General features: G+C 44.4%; 1 protein-coding gene across 4 annotated transcripts; it reads right to left on the bottom strand.

Moving 5' to 3' along the window:
* Positions 1-4,809: 4,809 nt before the first annotated feature.
* Positions 4,810-10,576, bottom strand: LOC146171836 (uncharacterized). 4 transcript variants are annotated; one of them, XR_014702750.1, is made up of 5 exons: positions 10,080-10,576; positions 9,752-9,970; positions 9,494-9,656; positions 7,586-7,769; positions 4,811-5,352 (listed from the first exon to the last, which is right to left on the bottom strand). XR_014702750.1 is itself a non-coding variant. In XM_084586276.1 (4 exons), the coding sequence occupies exons 1-3, from the start codon at positions 10,244-10,246 to the stop codon at positions 9,500-9,502; spliced, it is 543 nt and encodes a 180-aa protein (XP_084442402.1). In that variant the 5' UTR covers positions 10,247-10,576; the 3' UTR covers positions 4,810-5,352; positions 9,494-9,499. The 4 variants fall into 4 exon arrangements, 2 of the variants coding, with proteins under 2 accessions (XP_084442402.1, XP_084442404.1); XR_014702751.1 differs by having other exon boundaries at positions 9,494-9,605; XM_084586276.1 differs by lacking the exon at positions 7,586-7,769 and having other exon boundaries at positions 4,810-5,352.
* Positions 10,577-11,594: the final 1,018 nt, after the last annotated feature.

The following is an 11,594-nucleotide window of genomic DNA, read 5'->3' as shown; positions in this document are numbered from 1 at the left end:
AATGTATTTTCGATACCGATACTCCGATACTTTCATTTTCAGCACGCGATACCTAATACCGATACACAAAATATATCTAAAGATAGTATCGAAGGTACAGCCTCGTCCACTTCTAGCTATAACACGATCACTGCTTTAAAAGTTTCATTGCGCCTTGCACGGCCACGCAATAAAGCGAAGTGTCAGGTCATGTGAAGCACCCCCGCAGGGAACTTCTATGTTTATGTTGCTTTGCTTCGATATGAGCCCACTCCAGACTGTTGCTTTTAAAGCTGCGCCCGTGTTACAGCTAGAAGTGGATGACCCTGTACATGTATATTCGATACTGCCCATGACTGACACGTTTATACTGAGCCTACAAATTTAATCTATTTTTTTCTGCACGACATTCAATCGAGACGGCCGCCATACTCAACAACGCGAGCCTTGTTTGAGTCGGCTTTCTTTTAATATTTTATTACTGTAAAATAAAGTTCTAATAACAAGCACAAACCATGGTGGTACATAGTATTTTCACCTGTAATAGCTCATTAAAGGATTTATGTTTCTAGCGCCATCTAGGTAAAAGCAGCAAAACTTTGAGTTAATTCAATTGCCAGTAGAGGCGTGCGTGACTACACTCCTTTAAACTATTGAAGCCAGTCATCTCTCCTCACTGAGGCTCCCTCGCATTTCAAGCAGTAGTAGTTGAGTGCAGGGCTGATCTGCCTAGCCTGTGCAGAGACGCGTCAGTAATTTGCAGACATATCTTGACAGCCCCTCCCCCCCACTCCCGCTACCTGGCCCTGCCTTTGTACTATAGACCAGAATTTTTTGCCGCTCCCGGCCGCGGCCATTTTCTGTCCACTAGCGCGCCGTCGCGCGGGCGCTTCCTCTGGGACTGCGCCTGCACCGCAGCCGCGTTTAGCTAGCCTTTTGGGGATAGAAAATGCTGCAAAAAATATTGTCACTGGACAGTTGTGTTGAAACAAGTTTATTTGCAGTGCCGTAGAGTTAAAATCGACTTGTTATTTATGAGATTTAGTTTTACGTTCCCGTTAAAGGGCCCCTGAAACGCCATTTACGGCCGTATTTTGATGCTACATGTGTTTAGAGGTGGTCTTAGTGAGCATCGAGATCACATTCAAAAAGCTCTGCGTGTTAGCTGTAATTTACAAATAATTTTGGAAAATTGCCGCTCGCAGCCGATTTGGGCGACTCACCACCGTGCGTTTTTAGCCGCCCAGCCCATGCGACGTCATTGGGGTTAGCGTTATCATTAGCCATGACCATATGACGTCACGTGTAATTTTTGCAATTATAGATTTTAAAATTAGCACTATTCTTCCTGAAAGTAGTATTTTATTCGTTAGTCATTATTGTACATTAAAGAAAGGTAAGAATTCTGCGCGCATCTTGATAGAAGCGGAACACTTCCGGCCGAGAGAGATCCGTCTGCTCGCAAAAGCACGTGTTGCCCGGTTGTCAGTCTTGAAATCTCGCGATCCCAACTGCTGCTGCTTTTTTTCTGGTCTGCATTGGAACACCATTGCTGTGTAGTTGGCTGTAAAGCCGAGGACAGGTAAGATGTTATAATGCGACATCGTGTCCCTACAAAGCAAGGTGTCACGCGGGAAAGCTGGCTCCAACGCGTCGGGCTGTCATCGTCGGACAAGCGCCAGGAGCTCAGAGTTTGTGGCCGCCACTTTTCCCGTGACGCATACCAGTATAATCCCAGTTTGGCGCAGCAAACTGGCCTCAACGTGAGACGTCAACGCCTCAAGTGCGACGCTTTGCCGACGCAGTTTCTCCCTGGAATGGTAAGTTTTCTGGGTTGCGAGTTATTGTGGAAACACGCGTAGCATGGCTCGGAGTCTCGCATGGAATTGCATGAAGCCTAGCGCAAGTTTTGCAGGCGCAGATTCCTTGCGCGCAAACCGCTCTTGCGAGAGGGCCACAATAAGTTAAGGCGCTCAAAATGTATGAAAGGGAGCTCTCGCCCTGCGGCGCGCGGATAAGGAAAAAAATAAATAAAAAAAAATAAGGCGACCTGCGCACATGAAACCATGAATTAACATACACTAACGTGTACGCGATCACAACAATCGCAGTATAATTTGCCTGGGTGGTGCAGTGGGTAAGGGTGGTCGACTGCTGTGCCCAAGGCACAGCGGCCGCTTTTCAACGGAAGCGCAAGCAAGGTGCCCGCGTACCGGTGCAGACAAAAGTAAACGGAGCATGCTTTTTCTTCATTTTTCACTCGGTGCATATTTGAAACTGGTAGTCGTGGTATGCGTGGACCGGTAGTAGAATCAAGTGCCCTTTCACGGACAAATATTTCCTGATCTCCAGTGAGGAAGGCGTTATTTTAATTTGACTGAAAAAGCCTAGCTGCTCCGTTTACTTACGTCCGCACCTGTACATGTGCTGTGCGATGTCACTCAGTGCTGTGCGGCGCCTCGTCTGAGTCGAATTTGGGGCGTTGAACCCCATAAACCAAGCCTGACTTGTAATAAAAAAATACCAGCACACTAATAACAATACAGATCAACTGCATCCCCCCCCCCCCCGACCCCCCATCCACCTAAAGATATGCTTATTTTACAGTGCGTTTAGTCTACTCTTGATCTTTGCCTTTTAACACCTGTATATGCATGTCTTTCTCATTCATGAAGCGGAAAATTGAAGGGGAAATTGGCTCGTTATGAAACAGTTAATGAAAGGAGCCAACAGTAGAGTCCAAGGTAAATGTAGGTTTTTTTTTAAATACTTTTGTGGTTGATATTGATCAGAATTAGTCATGTAACGATTTTAGGCAGAAAGATAATTAAATACCAAGTGGAAGGAAAAATAACATGTGGTATATAGATAAAAAAAAAAGAAGGTATCCCCTATGACCTTGCACTTGCAGACTGTTGTCTCCTTTCATTCTCATTCATGTGCAGAATAATAAAACTGCCATTAACACAATGTTGATTACGCACAAATTTCCTTTCTTTTCCTAGCATGGCAAACCATCATCGCCAGGAAGCCCGAAAGACCTCAGCACTACACAGGTTTCCTCTGGACAGGTTAGTACTGTTATGGTATTAATAACAATGTATATGTACTTTTATATTTATATTTATGTATATTTAGGCCACATATATAACTTTGGAATATGTTGCACGCATATATGATGGCTCTATTGCTAGAAGCTATATAAACTAGCACAACTGTTGCTATGTCATTATGCTTTCATGTAGTTAGTTACGTGTTCAACCATTGCTTCAGGCACCTACCGGAGGTGATCCAAATACCACAGCTCTTCCTGTAGATGAGAATATTTTGGATAATTCATTTTGTCCAGTGGATGATGCAAGTCTTTTGACGTACGTACATGCTTAATTTTCAACTGTACTGAACAGCTTTGTATTATATTGCATATGATGGCTCTATTGCCCGAGTAAGTAAGCTATGCAAATTAGTGCAAATGTTATGTCTGCTTCCATGCACAAGCTCGATCATCGCTTGAGGCACCTTCTGGAAGCAATTAAAATGTAGCTCTTCCTGTACAGATGAGATTATTTTGGAGTTCAAATAGTTAATTTTGTTTAGTGGATGATGCAAGGCTTTGGTGTGCACTGGTGCACCAAAATAAGAAACTCGGAGCACATATATTAACTGGATTAACATGGGAGACCCGACGTTCAAAAATAATGAGCTGCTGGATTGGTTTATGGAACAGTGTATTAGTCGACTGCCCTGCACTGTGTCTTTTGTTGGTGCTGCTAACATGCCTCCAAATTTTCAGGGCTCTTGAAACTCCACAAACTACAGCTTGTCTGTGCAAATTTTTTAGTCATATCAGTTCTCCACTTTCAGAATATTTGTTTATGTGTAGCAAGTTGACAATGTTTGCATTTTGTTACGAGCAGTTCACTCTATACAGCACCTGAAAATGAAAGCATGAAAAGTTTCAAATCTGCAACCATCATTATAATTATGAATATCTGTCTGCAGGAAGCATCACCAGCGGGGCCTTCAACTACTCGCACGCATACTGTGGCAACACAATGTGGGAGTGCCATTCTGTTGGTAAGTCATTATTGATAAAGATGTAGTGTTGTGAAAATGTATTAAAGAGCTATATGATTGATTACATTAAACGTAGATGGGGTGCTTGCGAATAATTTTAAATATATGAAATTTTTCCAGGCACACAGGTGTCTATTGGACTTAAATCTCTAGTCAGCACCAAGGTTCAAACAAAGAAGTCTGCCACCAGAGAAGTCGGTGGCAGGCTGCTATCACTGGCCGCTCGTTAGAACAGAACTTCTTTCATCCACTTTTGTGCATTTGCTGGCTATGGCAGGCAAGAAAATTTGTCATTTAAGCACTGTTCATTAGGCAAAAAAAAAAGAAAACTTGACGAAATACGTCACCTATGTGTCACATATTTACTCATTCAAACCTGCAAATATACCCTCCCTGTGACACAGTCCATTCGAATGATAGCGTTCATAACTCTCATGCATGGCTTGACATGATTAAGGATGTGGTAATACTCACAATGGGTCAACAAATATTGCCTTGATGAGTCTATAGAGACCATGCCTCATACATACCTTGCACACCACTAATCTCGGACGTGGTGTTAGGAAATTCACAGTTGCGTCAGGTAGCAAAAGGGGAATTTTTTCTTACATAATATGGTCATGCTGTGTCTGCCTAGTGTACATTAGTGCTGTCTTTAGAGCTACTACGGAGCCATCACATGCACTTTGAAGTTTAATTTTGCACAAATATTTAAACAAGTCACTAAGATGCACAAGGATATTTGATTCTGTTGTGAAAAAAATATAAGTTGCGTAGCCCTAAAGTGTACCTAATTTGCCATGGCATTTTTCTGTTCCCTGTTGATAGAATGAAAAAAAAAATGCATACCTACTATAAACTTTGACAGCAGCTTTATTTAGCACATTTTACAGCCAAGACATTCCGAGATGAACATATACGGCTGCTACGTATTAGTTCATAATATTAACAATCACATGGCACCAATCGCTGACATCACTGCACTTCTTTTTCAGTGACCATCAGGACGAAACGGCCCAGTCAGCGATTGAGGAACCCCTCTACAAAGAGCGAAAATTCCTTGTGTTCGAGGGTTGCTTGCGGCAGCTTCTTGAGACCTGAACAATGTGCGGGCAAACAAGAACCCTTTACTTTAGCATAGCGGGAAGCCTTGTGACTGTGAAGGGGACATGCTCACTGCAGCATTCTTTCCTCTGGAAAAGCCAACCACTGGCTGAAGGAAAGGCAGCAAGAAATGTCCTCCTGGCTGCAGGCATCTTGTTCTCTGGCTGCGGTATAGCTTCAGTTCTTCGGTTCCTGCAATCCATTGGGGTGCAAGGCATCACAGATAGGACCTACTACAACTACCAACGGGCATACTTGCTACCTGCCAGAAATGAGGTTTGACAATAAGGATATCTCTCATACAACATTCAAGTCAAAGTATATGTCATTAACTCGATAACTAGATGTCGCATCCTTTCATGACAACAACTTGAAGCTACAATGCAACATATAAAACATATAAAATGCAGCATATATGCAACAGCAGAGGCATTGCAGTGCAATGCCTCTGCTACTGCACATCTCTGTTGCCTTTGGCTACATGTTTAATAGACCAGCTGCATGCTCTAGTACTGAAGGCATAATTTTTGCAATTTTTTTTTTTAGTAAATGTGCTGTGAGAAAAGTGAAAAGCAATGCAGCATTTGAAACCTACCCCCCTCATCCTAACATGCATTAAGGCAACCACATGACTGCAAGTTTGTAGCCTCTAAATTGAACATCTCCTTCTTTGCAGCTTTTTCAGCAAAGGCAAGCAGAACTTGCTAGTGAGCTTGTAGGGACAACAACAGACCTGGCAGGGGATGGTCGCTGTGACTCGCCAGGCTACAGCGCAAAGTACATGACTTGCAGTGTACTAGCTGTGCATCACCGAGCAGGAATGTCTCACGGTTGTTTTCGCCGTGCAGCGGTTTTGCTGCTACCTGTACGGAGAGCCTTTCGTAGTAGTAACCGATCACCATTCCCTATGCTGGCTACTCAATCTCTGTGATCCGTCTAGTCGCCTAGCCTGCTGGGCACTTCGCTTGCAAGAATACGACTACAGCATTTCATACAAAAGTGGCCGACGGCACGCAGATGGAGACTGCCTCTCCTGGTTGCCACCTGCCACGACGGAATGCGACGCGGACAACTTTGATCATTACGTCACTGCTTTATCTCAGAGATTTCCAAATACTCATACCTTTTGAACCAAGGAACACACCGATCAGCATCTGGAGTCGTTCTTAGCTGCTGCTCAAGACCCAACCTCGAACAGCCAGTTTTGCCTATGCCTATGTGATGGCCTGCTATACAAAAAAGTTTACTGTCGTGGCTGCTTGCTCCAGGAAAGTGCCTTGTTTTTTTCACCGAGCCCACGACCAACTTGTCCCCACTCCCTGTACGGCCGCCGCTACCGACCAACTCTGCGATTACGATACCTCATTAGATAAGAAGGCTGTGAGAATCCGTTTTGCTACAGACTGTCGGTTAATTGAATATTCTTTTTGCCTTTGCTTAAACCTTGACCTGGCTTAGTATTTTACGCTGTGTTTTTGTGTAACTCTCGTCCTTACTATATCTGGAATACTTGCTTTGTTATTTTATAGTCTTCTTTATCGCAGCGTTTGTTCATTGTCGTTTTTTTCTCTTGTCATTTATTGAGTCGTTTTTTATTACTATCATGTCCTGGTGTTTTATTAATTTTTTTTTTATGCAGTGTAATTTGGACTACTACCTATATATGTTCCCATTGTGTGTTAAAAAAGTGACGCATAAATTTATTCCTTGATCACACACCAACACACGCACTTCACTGCTTGACCGGCCTAACTTTTAACTGTGTTCTCAAACCTCATAGAGGGACGACGGGTAACCGTAAAGGGGATCCCGCGCCTCTGTTAATCGTTAAGGCGGGGTTTGTGACAATATAGAACAGACCAAAACTGCAGGGAAGGTATTACATATGCTAAAAAATTACAAAAATTACAAAAAGGTCAATGAGCTGCAAGAATTCATGGAATTTGCCAACTTTGAGAAAAATTTGTGGCACAACCTGCATACTCTAGTGCAGTGAAAAGAACTGCTCCCTCCCCCCCCCCCCCCCTCCAAAAGAAATTGCACGAGTGCACTCAATTCTGCTTAGGTGCAGTAATGTGAAAGCACTGCGAACTATGTCACACTGCTTAAATTGGTCCGACATTACGCTAGCAAACCTCGGCCGCACTCGTCCAGATGGCGTACGTGTATGCCATATTTACCCACGTTAAATGAAGGAGTGGTGCAGATGGTACTTCATGAAGATCACAATGTTTGCCGCAAAGCTGAACAGTATGTTGTAGTTTGAACTTGATGAAGAGAATGATGCTTACTGCACAGCATGAGAGTGTGTTGCAAAGTGCATTGCTCGTACCGTAGATGGGGAATGCCTCAGCCCACATAACCAAAGCAGAAGCCAGTGGAGGCCGCTTGGAACCGTCAAAGCCGACAGCCCACCATCACACACCTACGTAACTGGTCGGAATGCTCTGCCCCAAGGCAGGTGACCTCTTCCCCTTGGATAAGTGCTCCCTTCTTCTCTCCTTGCAAATTTCATCGTGGTCTTTTTCTGCAAAGCTGTAAATTCTTCAGTTCTGTTCCTTCTATCTGGTGCTCTGTTCTATACTGCCTTTCGTTTTCCTTTGACTATCCTGCACAGATGAATAAAATGTAAACACCAACACTGGAAAAAGCGACCATGAAAAGAAGCCCCAGAAGAGGAGATATGCGGATAGAAAAGCGACAGTAAAAACTAGAAACATATTCACAGATCTCAAGGAAGCAAGATAACAAGCCAAGCTGTCGACAAAGTTCAGGCCCCAGAAATTGCAAGAGAACAAGTTAAAAACATCCTTATCAACAGTGCCAAATGAATGAATTATGAAAGAAGCTCCTGGCTCTATAAAATGCCAGAGGGATAAATATTAGAACAGGCAATGACAAGGTCTCCCAGCCCAACTAAGTGATTCCTGCGGTACAGGCCACAAAATGAGAAGCAGTGGCTACCTTAGCTGGCAGAATTTGTGTACATATATTCACTGTGAAAGGAGAGCGATGTAATGCACAGTTAGATACAGCTGATAATCAAGAAATAGGGGATTATGTCCAGGCATGACAGCTGGTCATAGCCGAGACAGCTAAAATAAAGCTTTTAGAGCATTCGCTCTACTTCTCCCGTGCACAAACCTCAAAGTGAATGCAATGTTGACTTTGAACTCTCACGCTGTGCAGCAAACAATGTCATCTTTATAGCTTAGACATGAGAGCACTATGCTATTGCCACAACCTGTCACACCTCGTAGTAAAACTACAACACACTCTCGCATTGTACAGTAAACATCGCCTCCATCAATTTCTAATTGCAAGACATTTTCGTGCGCTACAATGATCATCGTCTTAATGTTTCATCTACTCCTCCTTCATTAAACTTACGGAAATACACCATGCACATACGCCACCTCACTATAGACGGAGGTTGCAACCGTGCCAGACAGCCTGCCGAGACCATTGAACAAAGAGAAGCCAGACTAGCCCATTGCCAAAAAGCTGAGCAAGAGTGCAAGCGAGCCAAGATCGAAGTGGAAGCAGCAACTGTGACTGCGGCCAATGGCTAACGCTCATGAAATTTGGTTCAAGGACGGTTGAACCTGCACAACATTTTGAAAATATGCAGTGCTGCCCCTACACTTTGGCAAACACACCTGAAAGGGACCAGCTATTACTGCAGCTTGGAGATAAGAAATGTAACACTCTGCAAGCGTATTAGACTGTAAATAAATTCAAATTAATAATTCAGATCAGCAAATGCAGGAACAAGAGTTGTGGTTTGATCTGTGCTTCACCTGTATTACTCCACTGCTGGAACGGATGTATTCTGCGATCTGTTGTCATGTATTCACGGCTAGGAGTATCAATAAACAAACCTTCAAGCACTCATTTCATTGTGTCAGTTTTGAGCACTCACACACTCGGTATCAATCAAAACACAGAATGCTTGTGCTGCCTCGGCACAAGCATTCTGTGTTTCGATTTTAATTTTTTTTTCCATAAAATTCCATTCCAAATAAATGAATGTTTATGGCAGATGCTTGGAAGCATGTGCTCAAGCAGACTTGGCGATGCTCAGCATTGTCCTCCATTCTGGATTGTTTTTCTGGATATCTACAAGTTCTGGCACTTTAGAGGAATGAGATGTCTGTTCTTAAACAGTGCCACAAAACAGACACTTGACGCAGTGCATAACTTGGTGTTCATAAAATAACATTATCTATTTTTCCACCTTAAAAATAAACGCACTTCCATGCACCACTCGAAGCAGTGCGCCTGGCACACGTGATAAAGTTTAGAATACAGCATGCAGTGAAGCGGCAATCACCTGAGATTAAAGGGGAGGGTGCCTGAATCCCACGTAGCTCGCCGACGGAAATTCACGCCGAACCCGGCAAACGACGCAGGCTGGCAGGACCACCCTGTTGCCTTCGCCCAGCCTGCCCCAAATCCACATGGTAAACAAGCGGTAGGCTATGAAGCGGTGCTGCCTGAAAATACCACGCTTTACAGTAAACGGATCATACACACAAAAGAAAAATAATAATAATGCGAATCTGTCACCTGACGCTTCCGCACTACCTACTTGTTTACATCTCCGTCTCCATCAATGTTCGCTCCCTCCTCCTCTAGTGCAATGTGCACAGCCCGAAGGACTTCGGGCGTTAGGCACACGCTTTGGAACGCTGGGTGGATCGTAATGCAGCCGCCGTCCTGCTGGCACACTACCAGCACCTCCGGCATGCTGCGGCAGCACACATCTTCTTCAGGTGTGGGCATGCTTTCGCAGCGGCCGCAGCGGCACCTGCGCATAAGTAAAATGTGAAAAGGCCGCGAAGCAAACACGAAACGGCATTTCGTGAAATAAAGTTGTAATAACTTATGTGCAGTGGCGCGTGCGCCACGGAACGCACCATGGTAGGCCGTCGTCTCCGTTGCCAGCGGGTGGCTCAGAAGGGCCAGTCGATGGCGTGCTGCTGTCGTCGCTTGCTAGCGGATCACGAAACGGAGTATAATCATATGGATCAAAGTCCAGCTCGGCAGCGGCTTCACGCAGCCTCGCTTCGAGCTCGGGATCCATGCGATCCAAGGGTACCGACTCGCGAACCGCCGCAAACACGAAGGGGAAGAAATCGGAGCCCTACCGGAAGTAAACAAACCGAGAGTCGGTGGCGTCACTTCGTGACGCATTATGGGCGGGGCGTCGGCCCGGACATTTTCTTTTTTTTTTTGGCCGGCGCATCGGCGTGTATGAGTTGAGGGCTACAGTGACGGGAGAGGAGGAGCGTCATTTTTAATATGGAATATCTGCGCTATTAAAGATGTTAGCCTAAAATTTTTTTGCGCTTTGCTGACTAGTGAAGGCACGCCGACCGCTCGTGCGCCTTTCTTAAGCACGGCTTCAAGCTTTTCATGGGCCCTTTAATTGTGCCATAGCCTCCTTTATACTCTCTGCACCTGTCAACGCGTCACGCGAACAATACAGCGGTGCCATCGGGTAAAGTTGCGCGGCGCTGTCGCTCCCGTCATTGAGGGCGCCACTGTCGTAGGTGTCGAGGCACATGGGTACGAACGTCGGCGCGAGGGAGAGACGCGCTGTTATCGTTTCGCCGTATAACTGTCCCTAAGCATGAATCATGCATATTCAGCATATTTACTTTTAAGGCCGACAGATTCTAAGCATAACAAGGGATCATAATATTTGTTAGGCAATGACTCCAACGCATTGACATTTTATGTGAGGTAGTTCAAGAAATTGCGCACGGCTGGAAAAACTGCATGACTGCTCCGCTAGCGCCAATAGTAAAAGAAAAATTTCAATTCTAGTCTACGCTGCGGTAAAACAAAATTTAGGAAGAAAGGCCCCAGCAATTATTTACACATTTCACAACAGCAGTGGTGCTACAAGAGTACCAGAAGTGTGATGAATAGTTGCCACAAGTAGAGAAAAATGTTCACGTGACTGCTCTACTGATAGGGCACTTCAGAAGCCAGCGTGATTTACAGATGATTGGAACAACTGCATTGCTGTACCTGTAAGGAGAAGAATTTCGGTATAAGCTGTTACTTTCAATAATGCAGCGCGCCATACAAACGTTTTTTCTAACTTGAAAAACAACGTTGCATCTTTCTGTTTCGCTCACACCAAAGTAATCGTCATAATAGAAAAAGCCCGTGTTTTTATTTTATCACAAAATTGTGGAGTTAGCGAAACAAAAAATAATATGCCGGAGCACATGTAACATACCACGCAGACGGGCTAACCGCCGAGGAAGTTAGCACTGCAGTCCAGAAAATACACGTGAACAATTATTATTATTATTGCCTTACTGACGCGTAATAAACACATTTTCTGGTGCTGTCATTATTTCTCATAGGCCTCAATGCGGTTGAGTACGAGTTTTGCCGTTTCCGATACTTGAGAGGGA

Source organism: Amblyomma maculatum, unplaced genomic scaffold (genome assembly GCF_055883805.1).
Source record: "Amblyomma maculatum isolate TAMU_Amacu unplaced genomic scaffold, ASM5588380v1 scaffold_18, whole genome shotgun sequence".
Classification (NCBI taxonomy): domain Eukaryota; kingdom Metazoa; phylum Arthropoda; class Arachnida; order Ixodida; family Ixodidae; genus Amblyomma; species Amblyomma maculatum.
This window is presented reverse-complemented; position numbering and strand designations above follow the sequence as displayed.

Bases quoted from the DNA above. Each gene is read 5' to 3' on its own strand.
- LOC146171836 (XM_084586276.1), bottom strand. From the start codon at position 10,246: ATGGATCCCGAGCTCGAAGCGAGGCTGCGTGAAGCCGCTGCCGAGCTG. The intron at 9,971-10,079 runs GTGCGTTCCGTG...ACTTATGCGCAG, and splicing joins GGAGACGACGGCCTACCATG to GTGCCGCTGCGGCCGCTGCG. The intron at 9,657-9,751 runs GTAGGTAGTGCG...TGGTATTTTCAG, and splicing joins GGAGACGGAGATGTAAACAA to GCAGCACCGCTTCATAGCCT.